At 48.1% G+C, this 20,657-nt stretch overlaps 1 protein-coding gene across 1 annotated transcript in view; it reads left to right on the top strand.

Annotated features, from left to right (window-relative positions):
- Positions 1-5,482, top strand: part of LOC146178275 (uncharacterized) — a 28,621-nt gene extending 23,139 nt beyond the window's left edge. The window contains exons 7-8 of the mRNA XM_084578082.1: positions 3,813-3,888; positions 5,208-5,482. Of these exons, the coding sequence (XP_084434208.1) occupies positions 3,813-3,843 (31 nt within the window). The 3' untranslated portion in view covers positions 3,844-3,888; positions 5,208-5,482. The remainder of the gene's footprint in view (positions 1-3,812; positions 3,889-5,207) is intronic.
- The last annotated feature ends 15,175 nt before the right edge of the window (positions 5,483-20,657 follow it).

The following is a 20,657-nucleotide window of genomic DNA, read 5'->3' on the forward strand; positions in this document are numbered from 1 at the left end:
CTATCACAACTGACAGTGTCGATGATCATCCGCTCCGCTGAGAAGTTCGACAAAGAAAAGTCCTCGCTTAACAGTGGGCGCAAACGCGTTCGACAAGGTGCCCATAGAGAGGTGGAGGAGGCCCTCTACGAGTGGTTCCTTGGCGCCCGTGCCCAGAACTTGCCTATCACGAGGCCAATTCTGGCCACAAAGGCGAAGCAGTTTGACCTGCTAATTAACATGTAGACTTCCAGCCAGGTGGCGGCTTTTAAATAAAAGTTTTGTCTCTCTCGCTCTCCACCCCAGCGTTACTTCGGGATTTCTCAAGCTGAGAGGCGGCCGTGGCAACCTTCTCATAGTTCTTACAATGCCCCTTTCGGGGCCACCAGAACGATGCCTCGGCGGAGCTCACATGTCACTTGCCATCTGTGACCCCTCTTTGCAGTTATGCTTTTTTTGTGCAAACCGTTTATAACAATTATCGGTTATAACAATGGAATTTTCGTGGCACTTGAATATTGTTATAAGTGAACTCGACTGTATATCGCATAAGGGCACGGCTTTGTGCTACCGATAAAAGCACTCATTACTGTGCAATGAAGCATGGTACTTGCATCAGCCTTTCTCATGCATCAGAAAGGGCATTAAAGTTTTCAAGTCCCCTTTGTCATGTAGTATTTAATGGCATCTTGAAATATCCTGGAGTTTATCCACAATTTTGACCTGAGATAACAAACAGCTGCTTATCTTTCAGAGTCCGATCACATGATGCTGAAAGTGTAGTAACCTTTCCTCATTCACTTCAGGAAGCTGCTGGCACGTAATAGTTTGCCTCTGCATTGGAAACCTGTGCCTGGCCGTAAACCACTACAGCTATCCACGGTTCGCGCGAAACTCCTTGGGGGGGGGGGGGGGGGGGGGCATGTCAATTTCCCGGATCAGCTTGTTAGCTTCCATATGTGGCATCTCTGTAGAAACAGCATGGCTGTGGCTCCTCGTTTCCTCGATGAATCTGGCAAGCAGCTTCTTGAGCTCGAGATGTGCGCCAGTCTTTAGGTCGCGAAATGATCGCCTCTTTCTGTTTGCTGTCTCGAGAGGCTCTTCTTTCTTCAGCCTTTCATGCAGGATTCGTCCACATCATTTATTCTTGTGGCTGCTCTGTTGCGCATTTCTTCTGCAGCAAATATGCAATATCCTCAAAGTGCGGCAGGGCCCATTTGTGAAAATACATCACTCTTTCTGCGTCGCCCTGCTAGAACGGCTGTGGAGGAACTTAATTATGGAGAAATTTCTTGTTTTTACTGACAGTGCGTGCAAGGCAAAGCGCTTGATGAAACCGCTTACAATCATAATTATTACTTAGTTTAACTCTTTCGGGACCGCGCCATAGGCCATCGTGTAAAAATGCACGATCAAATCGCGCGCGCTCTCAAGCTCAAATATCCGCTCATTGGAACACGTGTCGCCATCTAGTGAGTAGTCTAGTATCTAAACTTTCAGTTTTGGTGTAGTTTGCCTTTTTCACGGCAGGCGGCGACGCGGGAGAGATTTTAATCTTTGGCGCGGCGGCGGCGCAGATTGAGAACCATGGCGTCAACCTCGCGTCAGGCCGCGCAAGTGGTGCAAGAAAGCACACACAAAAAAAATGTTGTACATAAGCCTCCCACTTTTTTTTGTCTTGAAGTTAGAAAAGAGGCATTATATCACATTTTGTATATTCTGAAATATTTTTATTACTCTTTTTTATTTCCGTATTCAAGAATTTCCTTCTTTTTTATGTTTTTTTAAGAAGAAAAGTTATATTTTGAGATTTTTTTGTGATATCATGTATATTTTTAAGGCATCTCAATTTTTTTCTCGTGAAAGTGCGTTCATTTAGCTGCATAACAATATATGTTACAACAAGCTAGCAGAAAATGTCATTGAATAAAAAAATATTTTCCAAGTTGTATCACAATTGCCTTCTTTTCGGGCGGTCCCGAAAGAGTTAATCTCGGATGTGCAGGCAACCATATTCCAGGCGTTGATTGAGAAAAGTTTGGTGCAAATAGTTTTCAGCAGGTTTTAGGGCCTTTTGATAATTTGAACATGTTTTCTGCTTCCTAGAAGGGAAAATTAACATTAAACAGTTTTACTATATGCCGTAAAATTCTGAGCAAGTGCCCCCCCCACCCCCCTCAAGTCAAAATTACTAGCAATATCAGGGGGGGGGGGGGAGAGTGGGGGGGGGGCTATTTCGGAACGACGCTGAAATACAAGATGGCGGCAGCAAATTTTTTGCCACAAAAAAAAAAAAAAAAGAAAAAGTGCAGTGCACATGGATTCAAAATTTTAATTATCTCTAGCAACATGAACTTTATTAGACGAACGATTTGTGGCTGTTATGTCCGTAGGGTGGACTTAAAAGGCTTATTCCAGAACACATCGTCCGGCTGCAGGATGCTCGTGCACCCCTCAGGCAATTAGAGCACGTCGGTATTACACTCCTCAGAATTTCTGCTGTTCTTTCGTGCTCGAAGAACTCGGAAGAGTCATCATCCACCCTTTCATTAAACACCGGCGCGCCGTTACTCAGCTTTTCGAAGTTTTCCTTTTCCGTAGTTTTGCTGCAGCAATTTCTCGAAATTCTTGTCCCATTCCCGTATCCATTTCCGGTTGAGCTTGAAGTGGCGAGACGTTTGGTGCACATTCTTTCCGTTTTCTCGATGCCATTGTATGACCTCAATTTTCTTTGCCACTGTGTAGGAATGCATTACCAATCTGACAATGTCAAAACAAGACAACAAATGGTTAGTAGCGAACGGGTATGCGAGCTGCTTTAAAAGCAGGATTGAATTGGATTGGATTTTTGGACTGGATGGGGCAGGCCAGCGTTGCCTGGGCGCGGTGCGTGCTAAAGGTAGGGGGGGGGGGGGGGGGCACTTTCATGGAACGGCGCGGAAATGTGAAATTAACAGTGATGTTAGGGGAGGGCCCTTGCACGGGGGGGGGGGGGGGGGGGGGGGGAAGGGGGGGCACTTGTTCGGAATTTTACGGTGAATATCAATTTGCTCCCTTGTGTTTTCGTAACCCTCTGATAGCTTATTTTATTGTTTCCCACTCTGCAGTATGTGGCATAATATGGATCTTACTCCTTAACTCTTTTTGTTTATTTCCACCCTACAGCTGCTTGAGAGAGCCCACAATACTGGGCAGGGGAAGGGGCCTACTTTAGATAAAGTGGCATGTGTGTATATATGTGAGTACATATAGCCTAGAGCCAAATGCTATAATGGAGATTTCTGGACCTTAGTTGGCACATGATGTAACTTAATATGATAAAAATTCTGGTCAGTTGGTCTCCCAAGTAGCTATGGTAATTTAGTGTTAATCTAGCTTCTGGGTTGTTGACAACCTCAGGTAATAAGGAGCAGTACAAGTGTTTGCTAATGTGAGGGGAATCAGATCGAGTCATTCAGCAAAGCATAGGCTTTTTTCTTTTTCAAAAAGTGGTCTCAAGCCCTCCCCACAAGCCCTAAGCCTGCCCTGCGGCCCAGTCAAACCCGTTTCTCCGAGGGTCAAGAAAAAGTCTATAATAGGAAGAGGGAGTTTCGAATTGGTGAAATGATGTGGGGCAGGGGCCATTTGTGAAAGGACCTGCAAACATCGGCAACCATTTGAGGCATACAGAAAGCCAACTATAAGGGCTCCCACAGAACTTTAATAGCAGTAGCAAGCATAAATGCAGCTTAGTTAAGATGACAGCATAAAGCTCTTTTTTTGGAAACATTTTTGATGCTGGTATTTGCTTCTGGAAATGCAGTAGATTGCAAATTTTTCTTTCGTTTTGTTAGGAGGCCGGATGGCTGCTGGTCAACTAGGTGACTTGGACCAGGCGAGGCTGGCCAACCATCGAGACGTGTCCTTCAGGTCAGTTTGAACAAAGCCAAACTGCTGTGCCTCTTTGCAGAGCGGTGCCATGTGCTACGTGAATAACAGTGACACTCATCACAATGACTGAATTTTGTATGCTGTGTTTTGATGTGCATGTGAAACAGCTCAACTTAGCCGTAATGAAAGCTTGAAAAGTCCTGAGAGTTTTGTTGTGTGCTGGTTTTAGTTGCATAATATTGCGCGTTAAGTTTAGAAGGGCTATGCAGAATGGAAGTCAAACGAAAAATAAGTGTAAGTTACACGGCCCAGCAAAAACTTGGCATAGCATTTGGGATTAATAGGTGGTCATCCCAATGTGAGCCTGAGTAATGCTTATTGTATGACCATATGCAGTGAAATTTCTATCTAATGAATCGCCATGTAGCGAATTCCTTGATATTACAAAATTTAACCACCCCCCCCCCCCCCCCCCCCCTCCTTCCCCCACCATTATTGAAGTGCATGTTTTTAAGAACTCCATGTAATGAACATGTTGCTGCGGTTGACCGATGTAATGAACTTGCTACTCTGACTGTCTTTTGGGAAGGATTGAATTGCACATTTGGCAGAACTGTGCAAGTTCTATGGCGTTAAAACATGAACTGACATGAGAGGAACATTGCGATTGCAACGAACGGCCACAGTTTTTACAACCACTGTGTTTCAGCGTCGACGGTGTATCTGCATGGCAAATGCAGCTTGCTCCTCTACATTCCTTTTGGAAGGTGGCATTACAATAGTTAAGGGTCAAGAGCGGCGAAACATAGCAGGGCAAGGGGAAAAAGACAGATCGAACAGTGTGCGCCCATCACCATCATGCAGCAGTCAGAAAAGCGTCGAGTGTCAGCGACGGGAGGCAAAGCGTTCACTTCCCAAGGTGATGAGGCGGTGGTGGTGGGTGGACCAAGAGCGAGAATGTGTGAAGATGCAGGTGCCTCCTTGCATTGTGATGGCGCAACTACACTTTCTTTCCCCTAGCCTGGCCATGGTGCCTCTGCCTTTTCCTGCCCCATCTCGTAGACGTGTTGTGTGAGCTGTTTAGCAGGTGGAGGCTGCCATCGCCATCATGCGCTCAGCATGGTTGCGAAATATTTCACCGTTTCTATAACTTCTCAAGTAATGGGGATTTACTGTAAGCATGGGGAAGGTAATTTTTCCTACATTTAGTTCTCATCTTCGTTTTCTGTTCATCATTGTCCTTTGCAACCTTCATGTGAATACTGCATATTTTAAAATTTTTATATGACCAGGTTTAACTTGTACCAGATAGCTCCGACAGCCATAAACTGATTGTTGTGTGTTTCTGTTTCTAACAGGGATGCAGCGAGCAGCTTCCGTCGATGCTCGGATGTCCAGAGTCGACTGTGCTAGTCGCTGCCAAATGAAACGCAGACTACGCAGATTTTGCTCAGGCCCTGCCTCTTTTGTTTCCTTTGTTCTTTTGTTTACCTGATTTCCTAGGCCCCGGCAGTTTATATATTGGCTGCCCCTCCCTTCATATCTTGCTTCTCAATTAATGCATTGTACAGAATCTTCCATGATTCACAAATAAAGCATGCCAAATAGTTGTTTTTTCATGATGATGGCACATTTTTTTTGCTATAAGTCTGTGTCCTGTTTTTTTTTGCTGTTACACCTGACAACAGCAATGGAGTCAAAGAGGAGAGAGAGAAAAACTTTATTCGTCAGCGGTTTAGGTTGTTTTTGCCTTGGGCTGCATTCAGCTGCTCCAGGTGGCCGGCAGTCCAAGTCTGTCAGCGACCTCTTGCGCTCTTGCCGAGGCCCGGGACTGGATGTCTGGGTCCCGGCTGGCGAGAACAGCTTCCCAGTTTTTCAGCTAGGGAGATGGTACTAGATCTACTAGAGGCAGATCCTCTGCGCAGTCCCAGATTATATGATCTAAGGTGGCAGGCTCGCCGCACAGTTGGCAGTACAGGTTTACTAAGTCTGGAAAGATTTTTGCATAATTCCAGGGGATTGGCTGCGACCGCGTTTGCAGCCGTCACGTGGTAGCCTGCTCTCGGTTGAGCGAAGCGTGTGGAGGAAGCAAGCTCGCCCTGAGCTCTTTGTAATACGTGGTGCTGTCCTGGTACGTACGTATCCATTGGCTCACCCCGTCGGGCACCCGCGTCCGAGATACCCTCACCAGCTCTGCTGACAAAACCTCGAGCATATTGGTGAGCGGCCTCGTTCCCCGGGACGCCCGAGTGAGCCGGGACCCATACGAGATCCACTACGTTCCTATCTTTGGCAACGCGCTAAGAATTTCGAATGCAGTGGCGAAGATATGATCCCTGGCGAAGTTGGGAAGGGCCGTTTTGGAATCGCTGAGAATGGTGCTGGTTCCGTATTGAACAATTTCTAGGGCTATTGCAGCCTCCTCTGCCTCTTCTACTTGGCCCGTGACCACCGTAGCTGCTACCTGTTGGAAATGCTTATTGCACTCAGCGAAAGTCTTCTTTCATGTAATGTTGTATTTTGCCGCATCAACATACAGAGCACTATCATTCCCTTGATACTTTTTGCCTACGTCTTCGCTCTGGCCCTCCTCCGACGTTCGTGGCGATCCGCTTGCATGTTCTTGGAGAGTGATTTGACCCGAATGCGTTCACGCATCTCTAAGATCACCTGGCTTGAAGGGTCCTCGCCCCTTATACCTAAGCCTCTAAGGATACACAACCCCGCCTCAGTCTGCCTGAGCTACTGCTCTTGTGATGTCAATTGTGCCTCAATGAGCTCTTCGAGGGTGTTGTGGACTCCTAGTGACAGAAGTCTCGCGGTAGACGTGTTTCTGGGGAGACCGAGAGCCGCTTTGTATGCCTGCCTTATCAGGCAATTCAATTTTTCACTAGTACCGGCCTTTTTGAGGTCCAGGTAGGGGGTGGCATACACGAACCAACTGAGGACAAAAGCCTGAACGAGCCGATATGCGTCATGCTCTCCCATACCTTGGCGCCTAGTCGCCACACGCTTAATTAGCCATATGGTCTGTTGGATCGAGGTCGACAACCTTTTTCAGCGTTACCTTGTTGCACTGGTTGGATTGTATAAGCATCCCAAGCACCCGTATCGTTTCTACCTCCAGTATTTCTGGATTTCTAGCTGGATCTTGAACTCTGTGGCAACTCTTACGGTGGTCCATGTGGTTAGGTGATGGTTATGTAGAGTGTGTGGTTATGTACCACCTTTAATATGTCAATATGAACTGCTCTGTTCAGGAAGCAGTCATGATCCAATGAAAGTGCTTGTTGAATTGTGCTCTTAGGTGCACTCGAACCTGTGGGTTTTGGTGCATGTTGCGAGCCTCCAAAATTTCCATTAATTGAGGTCCGTGCTTTTGGCTGCTTTACTTGGCAATTAAAATTGCTTGCACCTTCAGCATAAACGACTCAGCGGTGTTAACTCATCTGAATCATGGCTGTAAGTGCCAACCTGACCAGACTGTTAAAGCTGCACTGAATTTTTTATGCGGAGAATGCTTGTGCTTTCCGTTTGCAAAATAGGATATGCCATGAACTTGTTTCTGGATTTAATTTTTCAGCACAAACTGCTCATTTCAGGATTGTTTTTCATTTTCTTTCACATATTAACTGCAGTAGTAGTGGGTGTCTGAGAGGACAAGTTGAGGTAGAGAAGATTTCTCATGGTAGTCTCGAAATTGAGAGCTGCTTGCATAGGGGTGGGCACGGTCTTAAAAGGACATTGAGGACAAAAGGAACTGGCCTGTAATCAATAGCTGCCACATTCTAATGACTGATGTTGATTGCTTTGAAATCTGCTTCATGAGCTAGAAGTGCAAAGAAGTGAAATGCAGCTCTTGTGTATCAGTTTTTATCTTGTGGTTCTAAAGGCTAAGCCCACTGCCATTCATTTCAAAATGTTGATGAAGTCGTATCGATATAGCTGTCATAAGTTTAAATAAAGCAGCGCGAAAATTTATTTTCACTTGAAATGTAATTGTTCTCGGTGTTCCTTTATTTACAATACACATGGACTGTGGAGGCTCTGGTTTCCAAGACGGAGAAGTCTGGAATTTAAGTTCAAACGACACCATGTTTTTCGTGGAATGTAATAAAAACAAACCCAGCCCTAGGCGTACTAGCCGTGTTTACACGAGTGCTATATTAGCGCATTGTAATAATGCGTGTCACTGTTGCAATAATTCACAAAGATAGCGATTAGCACTATAGACATCAGCCTGGTTAGAATCTGAAGTGGAGTTCTGCGATGAATGGAAATGGGGAGCGCTTGGCCGTTTGGGTTATAGGGAGGGAGGAGCCCCTGCTTGCTGGCCATTCTGACCACGTTATCCCGGCTGTCTATAACAAAGCAGATAGCATGCAAATTCAGCAATTTGAATTGCGTATGGTGCTAGTGTACCACCAGAGTTGGTGTACTACTGTGAGCAGTTGTGTGTAGGCTAGAGAGAAGGGCTGGAGATGCGATGCACTGCTTTCGAACTTACTTGAACTGGTCTACTGACAACAGTTCTGTCGACTTTGAGGCTAATGAGTCATGGTTGCAGATCATGAGACAACAGTACTGAGGTATAACACAATTGCGGCTAGCCGCGAAGTGATCGAACAGCAAGACCATGGTCAACACTGGGTAAATTAGATTTTTTCTCTCCCGCACTACTCACTAACAGGTCTGTGCTTCTGCTCTGACGGAAAGTAGCGTTATGGTCACATGACCTTGTAGGCTCGCCATCCGTCTGGTTTAGCAGACAATGTGAATCATCAGCCACCACGACACAGTCCTTTCGCAGTAATGCCGCGCCCACGCCGCACCCACCTCCCTGTGTTGTCTCCAGCCTCTGTCCTGTGTCTGCTGCGGTTTTATTTTCCTTATGTCTCACCAACTGGCCTACACATCTACCCTGCACGTTTATCTCTTGCAGTCCATGTAATCAGAGGCTCAAATCAGCCTATGCTTTCCATGAAAGGAGATCGATATCCATGAATGCGGAGCGGTTTTGCCATTGTTGCTTGCAAAGTTCATCTGATGGCCCAGCTCCTGCACTCGAAACACGATGGGCGCGACGTTTTAGCATTTAGCGTTTTAGCATTTTATAGCCAACTTCGAATGCTTGTTCGAGGCCTTTTGAGAAGCTGTCAACCTCAGCTAGGGAATACGAGGGGGTGCTGAGAAGTTCCTGGCTTTGCGCTCTTTGATGTCGAATTGAAAAATTAGTTTGGTACCATACAAAAGCCTGATATCTTGTTATGTAACTGAGTAAGTATCAGCTGTTTCTGATTTTTAAAACGAATTTTAATTTAATGTAGAACATGAGATGGCAGAGGCAGAAGCAAGTTTCACTCCTGTGGAGTTACGGGTCGCGATGAAGTTTTTGTTTCTGCAGAGAAAGTCTGCAGAGGACATTCATGGTGAGATGTTACAAACACTGGGGGAGAAATGTCCATCCTACAGCACTGTCATAACCTGGGTTGCTCGTTTCAAGACAGGAAATTTCACTGTTGAAGTTGAGCCTCCTAGTGGGTGCCCCACAACCTCAACAGACCCGGCAATAAGCGATTCTGTCCATAAGACGATTCTTGAGAATCGGCGAATATCCGCCAAAAAGATAGCCCAGATACTGGACATCTCCCGGGAGCATGTTGGTTTTATTATTACCAATATCCTAGACATGCGCAAGCTTTCAGCGAAGTGGGTGCCGAAATGTTTGAACAGTGAACAGAAGGAGGCTCGAGCTGAGGCATCCAGGGCTGTATTGACCGATTTTGATTCTACAAAAGACTTTGGATAGATTAATGACTGTGGATGAAACATGGCTCCACATTTATCATCCCGAAACCAAAGAACAGTCAAAGGAATGGCGCCACAGTGGGTCCCGCGACCGAAGAAATTCCGCGCCCAGAAATTGGCCAAAAAAGTCATGGCGTCTATTTTCTGGGCCAAAGATGGTGTTCTGTTGGTGGAATACCTACCTCAGGGCTGTAGTATAAGCTGAGAATATTACGCCGGCCTCCTCGATAAACTGAAAGCGGCAATTAAGGCAAAACGCCAGGAAAAGCTAACAAAGGAATCCTTTTGTTGCAGGACAATCCACCTGCACACACGTCCAAAGTTGTGGCTGTCAAACTGAAGGCTCTCGGTTTCCAATTGGTCCACCATCACCCCTATTCACCTGACCTGGCTCCTTCTGACTACCATCTGTTCCCTAACTTGAAGAAACACCTGAAAGGTCGTCATTTTGACGGCATTGCTGATGTCAAACTTGCTGCTGAAAGCTAGTTTGACGACCTGTCACAAAATTAAAAAAAAAAAATGGAGCAGAAAAGCTGAAAGAACGATGCAACAAGTGCATCGGACTCGGGGGGGGGGGGGGGGGGGGGGGGGTGGATATGTTGAATAAATGTGCACTTTCAAAAGTCTGGCTACATTCTTTCTGTGCAAAGCCAGGAACTTCTCAGCAACCCCTCGTATACCTCGGTGCGTAGGGCTCTGACGGGAGAAAGTCACGTAATATACCGTATTTTCGCGGTTCTCAGCCCCAATTCCTTATCTGGAAAAAAAAAAAAGCGAAGGCTTGTGCCTGCTAAACCGAAGTAACCAAAGCGAAAGCGGCGGCACGTTTCGCTTGCCCTCGCCTCTCCGTCTCGGCGGAAGCTTCTCAGCGAGCTGCGTCCACTGGATGATCGGATTCGGCCTGTCGTCTTCGCAACCTCTGAGAGGGAGACAATTCATGAGGCGTCTCGCCTGGATCATCCATAGCGACTGCTGCCGTGAAATTGTCGAGAGCTGTTGCTATCTGTTGGCACCGGCTAAGAGCATTTAAACTGGCATATAAATGTCCCTGATTCGTTCCCGGGTTTCGGCGCCAACATATATGACGGAACTAAAGAAAGCAAACAAGCGTCTGGCCTACGCAACTTATGGAAGCATCTGCCCGAGCCCATGCGCTAGCTCGGGCCTAGGCGGCGCTTCGACTTTACTTTGTTGTTGTTGCTGTAGGAAGAAGGAAAAGAAATGCACGGGCCTCCTACTGGCTCTGTAGCTGAGCCACATCCGCTGCCTCGTGCGGGCAGAAGGGAAAATAGAGAAGAAAGAAAATGAAAAGGGAGAGAAAGGCGCGCCGCAACAGTCGTCGTCCACCACCGAAGAGGTGGCGGGTGCGATGACGGCCTGCAACAGAATAAATTCGGTGGCAGGCTAACCCCCGCCGCAAGCTACGTTGACCCACCTATCCCAGCCCCATCAGGGCCAGGACCAGCCCCCCCCCCCCCCCCCCCCCCCCCCCCCCCCCCCCCCCCCCCGCCTCTGAATCCCTTTGAATGAATGAATGAATGAATGAATGAAAACTTTATTTCCACCGAAAAGGAGCCCTTCATCTCCCGCCCCCCGGCACGCAGGCCGGGTAGCGGGTCAGGAGGGCCCCGCAGGCTGAGGTCAGGTGAGGTTACAAGCACTCTTCACGGCCTCAGCCGCCAGGCGGGTCGCGTGCCGCTGAACGGTGGGATCTCCGCTCCGCAGCCAAACCTCCCAGGCTTCTCTACTATCAATGTTAATGCCGGCGCCTGGGGAATCGGCGCATTGCCATATTATATGATCTAGCGTGCCTTTTTGTCCGCAATTTTTACATTTAGAATCTTCTTCCTCCCCGGTCTGTGTTAAGAAAACCCAGACAGGGCAGATGTAGTTATCGGCTTGTAATCGCCTCCAGATGCGTGCTTCATTGTTAGTGAGAGACCGATCTGGGGGAGGGTATACTTTTCGATCTAATTTGTAAGATTCTGTGATCTCATTGTATGTGATAGCGCAATCTTTAATTCCCTTGCATTCGGGCTGTTCTACCGCTGCCCGGTGGTAGAGATCTCGGGCCAGCAGGTGCGCAGCTTCGTTGCCAGGGACAGATTCGTGTGCTGGTATCCATATGATGGATATGGTTCTAGTAATGGGATTTGTGAGAAGAATCTTTTTGGCCTCCTCTGAGATCCGTCCTTTTGCAAAATTCCAGACAGCCGTTTTGCTGTCGCTGATTATGGTTTTGGCCTGTGTACCAGTGCATGCGAGCGCTATTGCAACCTCTTCAGCTGTACTAATGTCACGGGTGCGTGTTGAGGCCGCAATTTTAGGTGCACCTTCTCCATTTACTACTGCCGAGACAGCTGCTCCATGTCGTCCGCATGATGCGTCTACATAAGCAACTTCATCGACTGCTTTGCGTTTCATTCTTTTAGCGATGGCTTTGGCTCTGTGTTCTCTGCGTTCTTTGTTGTAGTCTGGGTGCATGTTTCGAGGTAAGGGTGGTACCAGTATGTGTTCCCTTATGTTGGGTGGGATAGATGTTTTCGTCTGTGGGCCTCTGTCTGATTGGAGTCCGACCCAGTCTAGGATGGCTCTGCCTGTCTCCGTCTGACTTAGTCTTTCCAGTTGAGAGATTCTGACAGCTTCAGTGAGCTCTTGCCATGTATTATGAATCCCCATTTTCTCCAGCTTCTCTGTTGATGTGGAGACAGGGAGGCCTAGTGCGCGTTTGACGCATTTTCGAATTATGACGTCGATTTTTTCACGTTCTGTCTTTTTGAGATTGAGAAAAGGTGTGGCATAACATATGCGACTGATGATGTAGGCCTGTGTCATTTTGAGTAGACTACGTTCCTTGAGACCGTGTCCTCTAAGCGCTACTCTTCTGAATATGCCCGTAACTTGGGCTGCGTAGTTCTCCAATTTTTTGATGGTGTTTGTGTTCTGCCCTCTTGCTTGGAGGATCATTCCTAGGATTCTAATTTCCTCTACTTGTGGAACCGGGTAGTTTTCAACATTTATCTTTATGTCTGCTTTATTCTTCTTATATTTGGGGTTGTAGATGAATAGTTCTGACTTTTGCGGCGAGCAGGATAGACCGCGTTTCGCAGCGTACTCAACCACCTTATTTGCGGCAGCCTGGAGTTTGCTCTCTATTTCTGCGTCGCTACCTTTATTTATCCAGAGATTTATGTCATCTGCGTACATGCTAAATTTTAAGTCCGGTATTTGCTTTAGTTGTGCTGGTAGCCCCCTCATAGCAATGTTAAATAGAAAGGGAGACAAGACAGAGCCTTGTGGCGTTCCCTTGCTACCCAAGGTGATTGTGTGTGATTTGGCGCTTTGAAAGCTCATGGTGACCTCTCTGTTAGTGAGAAAATCTTTAATATAGTTATAGGTTCTGGTTCCAACCCCAACTTCTTGGAGACCTTCGAGCACTGCCTTATGCTTGACATTGTCGAAGGCTTTGGTTAGGTCAAGGCCGAGAATAGTCTTTGTATCTGAAGATTCATGTGTTATGATATCGTATCTAAGTCTGAGCATGACGTCCTGTGTGCTTAGCCCCGGCCTGAAGCCCACCATTTCGTGTGGCCAGAGGTTCTCTTGCTCCATGTATTTGGTAAGTCTCGTCTGAATAACACGTTCCATTAGCTTTCCCACGCACGAGGTCAGCGATATGGGTCTTAGGTTTTCTAGCTTTGGCGGCTTCCCCGGTTTGGGTATGAGGATTATAGTGGCATTTTTCCATGCCTGCGGTAGTTGTCCAGTCTCCCATACCTTATTCATGTATCCTGTCAGGGCTGTGATTGAATCGTCGTCTAGATTTCTGATAATAGTGTTCGTGATACCGTCAGGTCCTGGGGCTGATCTTGTCTTTAATCCAATAATCTCAGCTCGGACTTCAGCCCTGGTAATGGGGGCGTCTAAGTCTAGGTTAGGTTTCCCCTCATATGCTGGTAACGTTTCGGTTTCCGTTTGTCCAATGTAGATTTCGATTAATTTACTCATCAATTGTTCGTCCGAGCCTTCGAAGGCATGCTTAACTTTAGTTTGATTTACGTTGGCTTGTGCTTTAGATTTTTCCGGATCGAGCATGTGTCGTAGAATGTTCCATGTTTTGGAGAGGCTCATGCCTTGTTCCATTTCATCACATCTGCTACACCAGTTTTGTTCATTTAGTTTGATGGCGTATGTCTCCATCTCTTTATTATGTCGAGCTAGTGCTCTCCTAATGTTACGGTTCCATCTTTGTGTTTTTAGGCTTTTCTCTAGGTCCTGTTTCTTGTTCCACATGTTTAGGAGTTTGCTATCGATATTCGGCGGTGCATCTTCGTCTTCTAGAGTGACTGTTGCTTCCTCCTCATGTTTCTTTAGCGTTTGTGACCACTTATCGATATCGTCGATTTTCTCAATTCCCTCGGTCTCTCGTATTTGCCTAAATCTTTCCCATTCCGTGATTTTGGGTTGTTTGGGTTTTCTAATTTTTATTCCTTTTCCCAATGTGAGTGCAATAATGAAGTGGTCACTACCTAAGTTTTGCTCGGTGTTTTTCCAGTCCGCTGTACTTACATTCTTGCTTAAGGTGAGGTCGGGGGTGGTGTCCCTGCTGACGCTATTACCCGTGCGTGTGGGTGCATTTGGATCAGTGTGCAGGGTGAGTCCTAGTGTTTGCATGTCTTCCCATAATTGTCTGCCCTTAGGATCCTGCCGATTGTACCCCCATTCCTGATGGGCTGCATTAAAGTCACCGGCTATGATAAGCGGGTTATTTCCTGCGATCTTTAGGGCTTTTCGGAATAGGGCTTGAAACCTAACTTTCTTTTGCTTCGGAGTGCTGTATATGTTCAAGAGAAAGATACTCTTTCGGTCTTTTTTTCCGGTGATGATTTCAGTTAAAACTGCTTCTATATCCCGAGATGTGATCTCGTGATTAGTAGCGGCTATGTTTCTCTGGATAAAAGTCGTGACTTTGGATTTTTCGCCCCTATCGCTGCTGTGGCTTTGATATCCAAACAATTTGGTTGGGTTTTTCCCAGTCTCCTGTATCATGATAGCTATGGGTTTGTCGGCAGTTTGTTCTATGTATTGTTGCAATAGCGCTCGCTTTTTCTGGTACCCTCGGCAGTTCCACTGCCAGATCGTGGAGTTGTCTTTCTGATTATGGCTTTTGCCCATGATTGTTACCCATTGTTTCTTCTAGTTTTGCGATTCTGTTACTGGATTCAGAGAAGGCTAGTGATGCTTCCTGCATTTGTTTAGTGAGATTTTGAATCTGCACTTGCATCTGTCCCTGAGCCCCTAGAAGTTGCTGGATTAGCGTGTTAATATTCTCGAGTTGCTTATCAAATTTGTCATTACGTTGTTCAAATTTTTTATTAAGGGTTATAAATGGATCGGTCTCTCCCCCTTTACGCTTCTGGGGTGGCGGCCGGGTGAATTCCAAGTTCATACAGTTTGATTCCTCTGAAGTAGAATTAGTAGTAATTGAATTTGTGGTTTTTGGTACCTCATGTGATTGATTTGCAGGCGGGCTGTTAGCCGTGGGCTTTTCGGTGAATTTAGATTTAAGTTCTTGAATTTCGCGACTCATTTGTTTGATCATCTCTCTAAGTTCTGCGTTTTCCCCTCTGAGTTTTTCCATCTCTCTATTTTCAGCCTGGGAGGTTTTGCTAACGAAGCTTACCGTCTTGTTGTCTGCTGACTTGAGTTGGCCCCATGGATTCTTAGGATCTCTGGGAGGCAGGCCAGGTCCTCGTCCCTGGCTCGTGTCCCGGGATTTCGAGGTCTCTCTGGTTCTCGAGCTTGATCTTGATCTCGATCGGGTCCCCGACCGTGAGTCCGTGTTTGCCCGGTTCCTTCCTCGGGGTTCTCGTCCCCGGTGCTCTTGTTCCGAAGAGTAGAGGATGGATCCCTGGCTTCCTGAAGTTGATTGCAGTTGTTGTTTTTCTAGCCTTTTCTCCCACATTTTCTTCTTTGAGAGGTAGGGCATCCTGTATATTTCGCGGCATTTGTTGTCTCCTAGGACATGGTCTTTGCCGCAGAGTTGACACTTAGGTTCACATGTGTGTTCAGCGCCTGGATGTTCCAAGCCACAGCCGCGACACTTCACGTTGGTTGGGTCTGGGCATACATCGGCTCTGTGTCCCAGTCTGCCGCATGTTGTGCAGACTTCGTACTTCTTCTTATACAAGTAGCACCTCATATTGATTCCTTGGAAATTGAGCCATTTCGGCACAAACCAGTCTTCGAAAAGTATCAGAATGGTTTTGGATCCCGCTCCCAATCTTCTAATACCGGAGATTTGCGGATTAGTCCCACTCCATTCTATCATTTCTTTAATTTCCTCCGTTGAATATTCGAGTGGTACGTCGTGAACGACGCCTTTGCCTCCGTCTTCCGGCATGGCGATGTATGACTTGGCTTCAATTATGTTGGGTCCAATCTTCAGAGCTTGAATTGCTGCGTACTTGTATGTTCTCTCGGTATCCGTGGTAGCAACCAGTATTGATTGCTGAGTACAGTTTGGGGAGATGATGTCACCCTTCGTGGTCGTCAGATCCAGGCCGGCGGCTTGGATGATAACTCGCGACAAGTTCAATCTTCCTACAATGTTCATAATACTGTTAATTCCGCCTCTGGGGCGAATGATGATCTTGTTAGCGGTGCTGGGAATTCGCTCCTGCTGTCGCTCAATCGATTTTTCGGCCAGCTTCCTCCCTTGAGGGGGCTTGGGCTTGGGTAGGCTCAGCGTTCCAACGTTATCGGCTTGGGCGTTGTTGATTGCCACGTTTCGGTTTCTCTTTCTGATGAACCATTGTCCGTTCAAAATATCGCTGGCGGAAGCGTCTCTTCCCTCCACGGTTTCCATCATCTTGCTCGTCTCAAGTCGCGACGCTGCTCCCAGCCTCTTCGGGGAACGCCTAGCGCCCAGCGAGGCTTCGGAGTCGAGCTAGGCCTAGGCCTCGGTCAGAAATTTTTAAAGACTCATAAAATCCAGAAAATTGGGCCTACCGTCGAAAGTCCGGTGTCCCCGTGGTGTTTCAAGGTTCAGGCATCCGTTGGTAACACAGGATAGAAGGTGAGAAGTCAAATACCGCATTCGCAGATGAACTTTTGCGGAGCGAAACAAAGTGGCGTCCTCTGAATCCCTTTACTTTCAACAGCAGCGGAGGCTATTTAGACAGAGCGAGTGCCACGGCTCCAGCGTAGCTGCGGTTGAGTGACGTCATGGTTCCCCCCCCGCAGCTTCTTCGCCGTGTGGGCTTTTTACCTTGAACCGAGAAGAAACCACGTGGCAGCTATGACATCACGTCGCCGGCACCGCAACCGAAACCGACCGCGCGCTCGCCTCTGCCTGTCCCCCTTTACTTTCAACAGCAGCGAAGGCTATTTAGACAGAGCGAGCGCCACGGCTCCAGCGTAGCTGCGGTTGAGTGACGTTATGGTTGTAACGGGACTAAACAGAGGCGAGCGCGCGGTCGGTTGTGGTGCCGGCGACGTGACGTCATAGCTGCCACGTGGTTTCTCCTTGGTTCAGGTAAAACGCGCACGTGGCGAAGAAGTTGCGGAGGGGAGTAGTAAAAGCTTTCACTTGAAAAAAAAAATATTTTGCATGCGAATCAAATCACTTTTTTGCGAGGAAGAGCGCTAGAGAAGCCTGCCAGCACACTTGCAGCTCGTCGAGCCGGAGCCGTCGGAGTCCCAAGGTGGAGCGTCGTCCGCAGCATGATCGTCGGCATGGGCTGCTGAGTTCTGACGCTATACACTATGGCGCCGAACATCAAAAGCCAGAGAAAGCGATCCTGATAATTTATCAGCGTGTTGTCACGTGGACCTGGAATCGGCAGCCATTCGGCAAAACGCGGCCGGTTTCGCAAACATCGCGGGCCCGCGCATAGGTGTGCGCAGGGTTTGTATTAGGGGCTGACTGACTGACTGAAAAACGTTTTTGAGCAGAGATAAGGGAGGGGGATGTGTAAGTGGGGTCTCTAGTCCGGGACTTCAACGGCTGCTCCTGCTATCCGCTTGCGTGTCAGAGGGCCCGTTGGGCCTCTAGTCCAGAACTGGACAGGGCAGCCTCCCACCCCTCATTTTTGGCACTGCATTTGGGTCATACGGCGGATTGTGTGGGCATGTCCACACCATGTGGTGCAGGCCTTCCTTCTCCCCGCAATATTTACATTTGGGGTCGCAGAACCCGGGGTGCATTGTGTTTAAACGGGCTAGTGTGTAATATGTACCTGTCTGTAGGCGTCCCCATATTACTGCGAAAGCAATACTACTTTCACTTTTCAGCCCTTCGCGTAGCGAGGCGGTGGCTACCATTGACCTTTAGCGGGACCTTTGGCGCGCCGCCAAGCACAGCTGCGCAAAAACAGCGGCCCCAATACCCCAGCTCTCGCCATCAACTCCCGAGGCGGTAGCTACCAAACACGGCCTAACCCCCGCCTCGGCGGCTGCGTTTCGATGGAGGCGAAACGAAGAGGCGTCCGTGTGCTGTGCGATGTCAGCGCACGTTAAAGATCCCCAGGTGGTCGAAATTACTCCGTAGCCCTCCACTACGGCTCCTCTTTCTCTCTTTACACTTTAACTCCCACCTTCCTCCCTTCCCTTACGGCGCGGTTCAGGTGTCCACAGAGCAAGTGTGACAGATACTGCGCCTTTCCCTTCCTGTGAACCAATTATTATTATTATCTACACGGTCACGTTGTCTTGACTCGCTAACGGCGGCAGCGGCATCAGACAGTCGCTGCTAGCGCTTCATCTGGCGACCCCTCCCCCCCCCCCCCCCCCGAACCCCCTTCCTTTCCTTGTGTTCTCCGGTTGCTCCGCGCTTCCTGCGAGGCTTCGGTTGCCAAGCGCCGGCTCGAACTGGGGGGATGAAAGTGGGGAGGCGCTGGTTACGAGGCCGACGCCGACGTGAAACCCAGGAACGAGCGCCAAAGAGCTGCGCTCTAAAACTTTATTTAGCCCTATATTATTTTGGCGGTTTTTTGGACGCCTTCAGAGATGTCTCCTTGTTGCATCCAGAAGAGTCTTCTCCGTCGACCTCGTCCATTTCTACACAATGGTCGGTTGCCCTCTGTCCAGGGCTCCGCTAGCTACTGCCGCCCGTTGAGCCCGCTGTACTAGACCTTGCTGGTCTTGGTAGTATATAGCCTCTGCACCACCGCGGCGGGGCGAAGTTACAACGATGCTAAAGTAAGTCGCAGCAATGAATCGATGAGATTGGTCATCTGTGTTCTCTTCTTTTTTTTTTTTTTTTTCTGAGCGCACGAAGCATTTTTTCTGAGCAGGTTTTTGAGAGCAATCAGTACTCCGGAGCACCTTCATCCTCTGGTGTAAACAAAAAGTTCTACTTTCTCTTTCTCCGACCATCAACCCAGTCTTCTTTTAACGGAGGATGATATACAAGTCAATCTTTATCTGCGGATCCCATAAATGTTTTCCAATCCAATTCACAAAGATTGTTTCCGGTTATTATCCCGCGTGCTAATGATGCCCTAATCATCGCCATCAGCGAGCCCGCACGCTGCATTCTCGAGACAACGTTCTGAAAATTCCTCATCGGCTCCAGGTGCGCTAAACGCTGCTTTGCCTTACATCATTCCATCCCGCTTGTGAGGCCTTCATCCAGAGCCACGATTATGAACAACGACGAGGAGCTACGCCATGCTGTTAGTACCGACCGAGGCCGAGTCCACACCCTGTGACGGTCAAGAGTTGGAGGTCGAAATGCTGTCCATGTCGGAGCTGTTTCGTCACTTGCCAGATCGGCTAGTGATTGCGCCCAACGTTCAGACGCACGTCATTGACGGGTACGTAATCCAAGAACGCTTGGAACCGTTTCCGTTCGCACCTGTGAAAAAAGCTGCAAAGAAAGAACCGACTTCGCAACTCGTGGACTTGGACGGACAGTGTCCAACAGCTCCGAATCCGCATTAAAAACCGCCTTCACATCGAGATCTTGGGCAAACAGTGACTTCACCCGCAACAACAGAGTTGACGCAGACTTCAACCCAGGTTTGTACTTCGACTTCGCTTCCGCCTTCGGTTCTGGGCCTTGCAGCTGCCATGGCTGCAGACCAGAACCTTGCTGCGGCGACGAGGCTGGCATTGGCTCCACTCCCTGTCCCGATCCAGATTCCGGTTCCAATCATTGAAGATCCTTCGGACCAGGTTTCTGACGAAAACATCGCTAAGCGGACGCAGTTCATGCAACTGCGACTATCGATTTTGGCGCCGAAGAAGCCGCAAAAGTGGACAGTTAACGACGTGGCAGGCTACGTCAGGAGGCTTCCAGGCTACGCGCAATACGCCGATCAGTTCCGCCACCAGCTCATTGACGGGAAAGCTTTGTTCCTGCTCAATGAGCAGCACTTGATGGAATTCATTGGCATGAAGCTGGGACCGGCTCTCAAGATGTGCAAAATGATTAAGGTGATGGAGAAGAAAAAGTAGGACACTTTGCAGCCGCCGTTCCAGCACTGTTTTCAGGAGTCGCGTTCATTCCTTGTTTGTCCAGCTTCATACCTGCGCAGACGGCTCACCGATGAAGAGTGGCGCATGCTGTTTACGACGCCACGCTATGTGAACATTTCTCCGAGCGTGTCCGCTTCTTGTGTAACTCAGAACACATTAAGGCATTTTTTTTCCTACAGAATAAGAGTGTGTGCTTGTGTTTTTGCATCATCTTGTTTCCGGATTTGGTGACATTTTTGTCGCCGTTAGGCAGATATATATGAAGTGCAGCAACACAGAATGTAAGCGCTACGATGTGAACCATGAATGTTTGTTTAGCGTTTACGTTCGCCTCAGGCTCGAAGCCGTCCCTCATTCGGCGGCGCGTCGACAATGGCCACTAAATGTATATCATGCTTAAAACTCCGGAGCAGCGAATTACGAGGGTTGGGAGAGCTGCACTGGTGTCTTGGGCGATGCACCCCGCCCGTCGTGCCCGTTATATTGCGTTTTATTCCTCTAAAGGAACCGTGTCT

This window comes from Amblyomma maculatum, chromosome 9 (genome assembly GCF_055883805.1).
Source record: "Amblyomma maculatum isolate TAMU_Amacu chromosome 9, ASM5588380v1, whole genome shotgun sequence".
NCBI classification, from domain to species: domain Eukaryota; kingdom Metazoa; phylum Arthropoda; class Arachnida; order Ixodida; family Ixodidae; genus Amblyomma; species Amblyomma maculatum.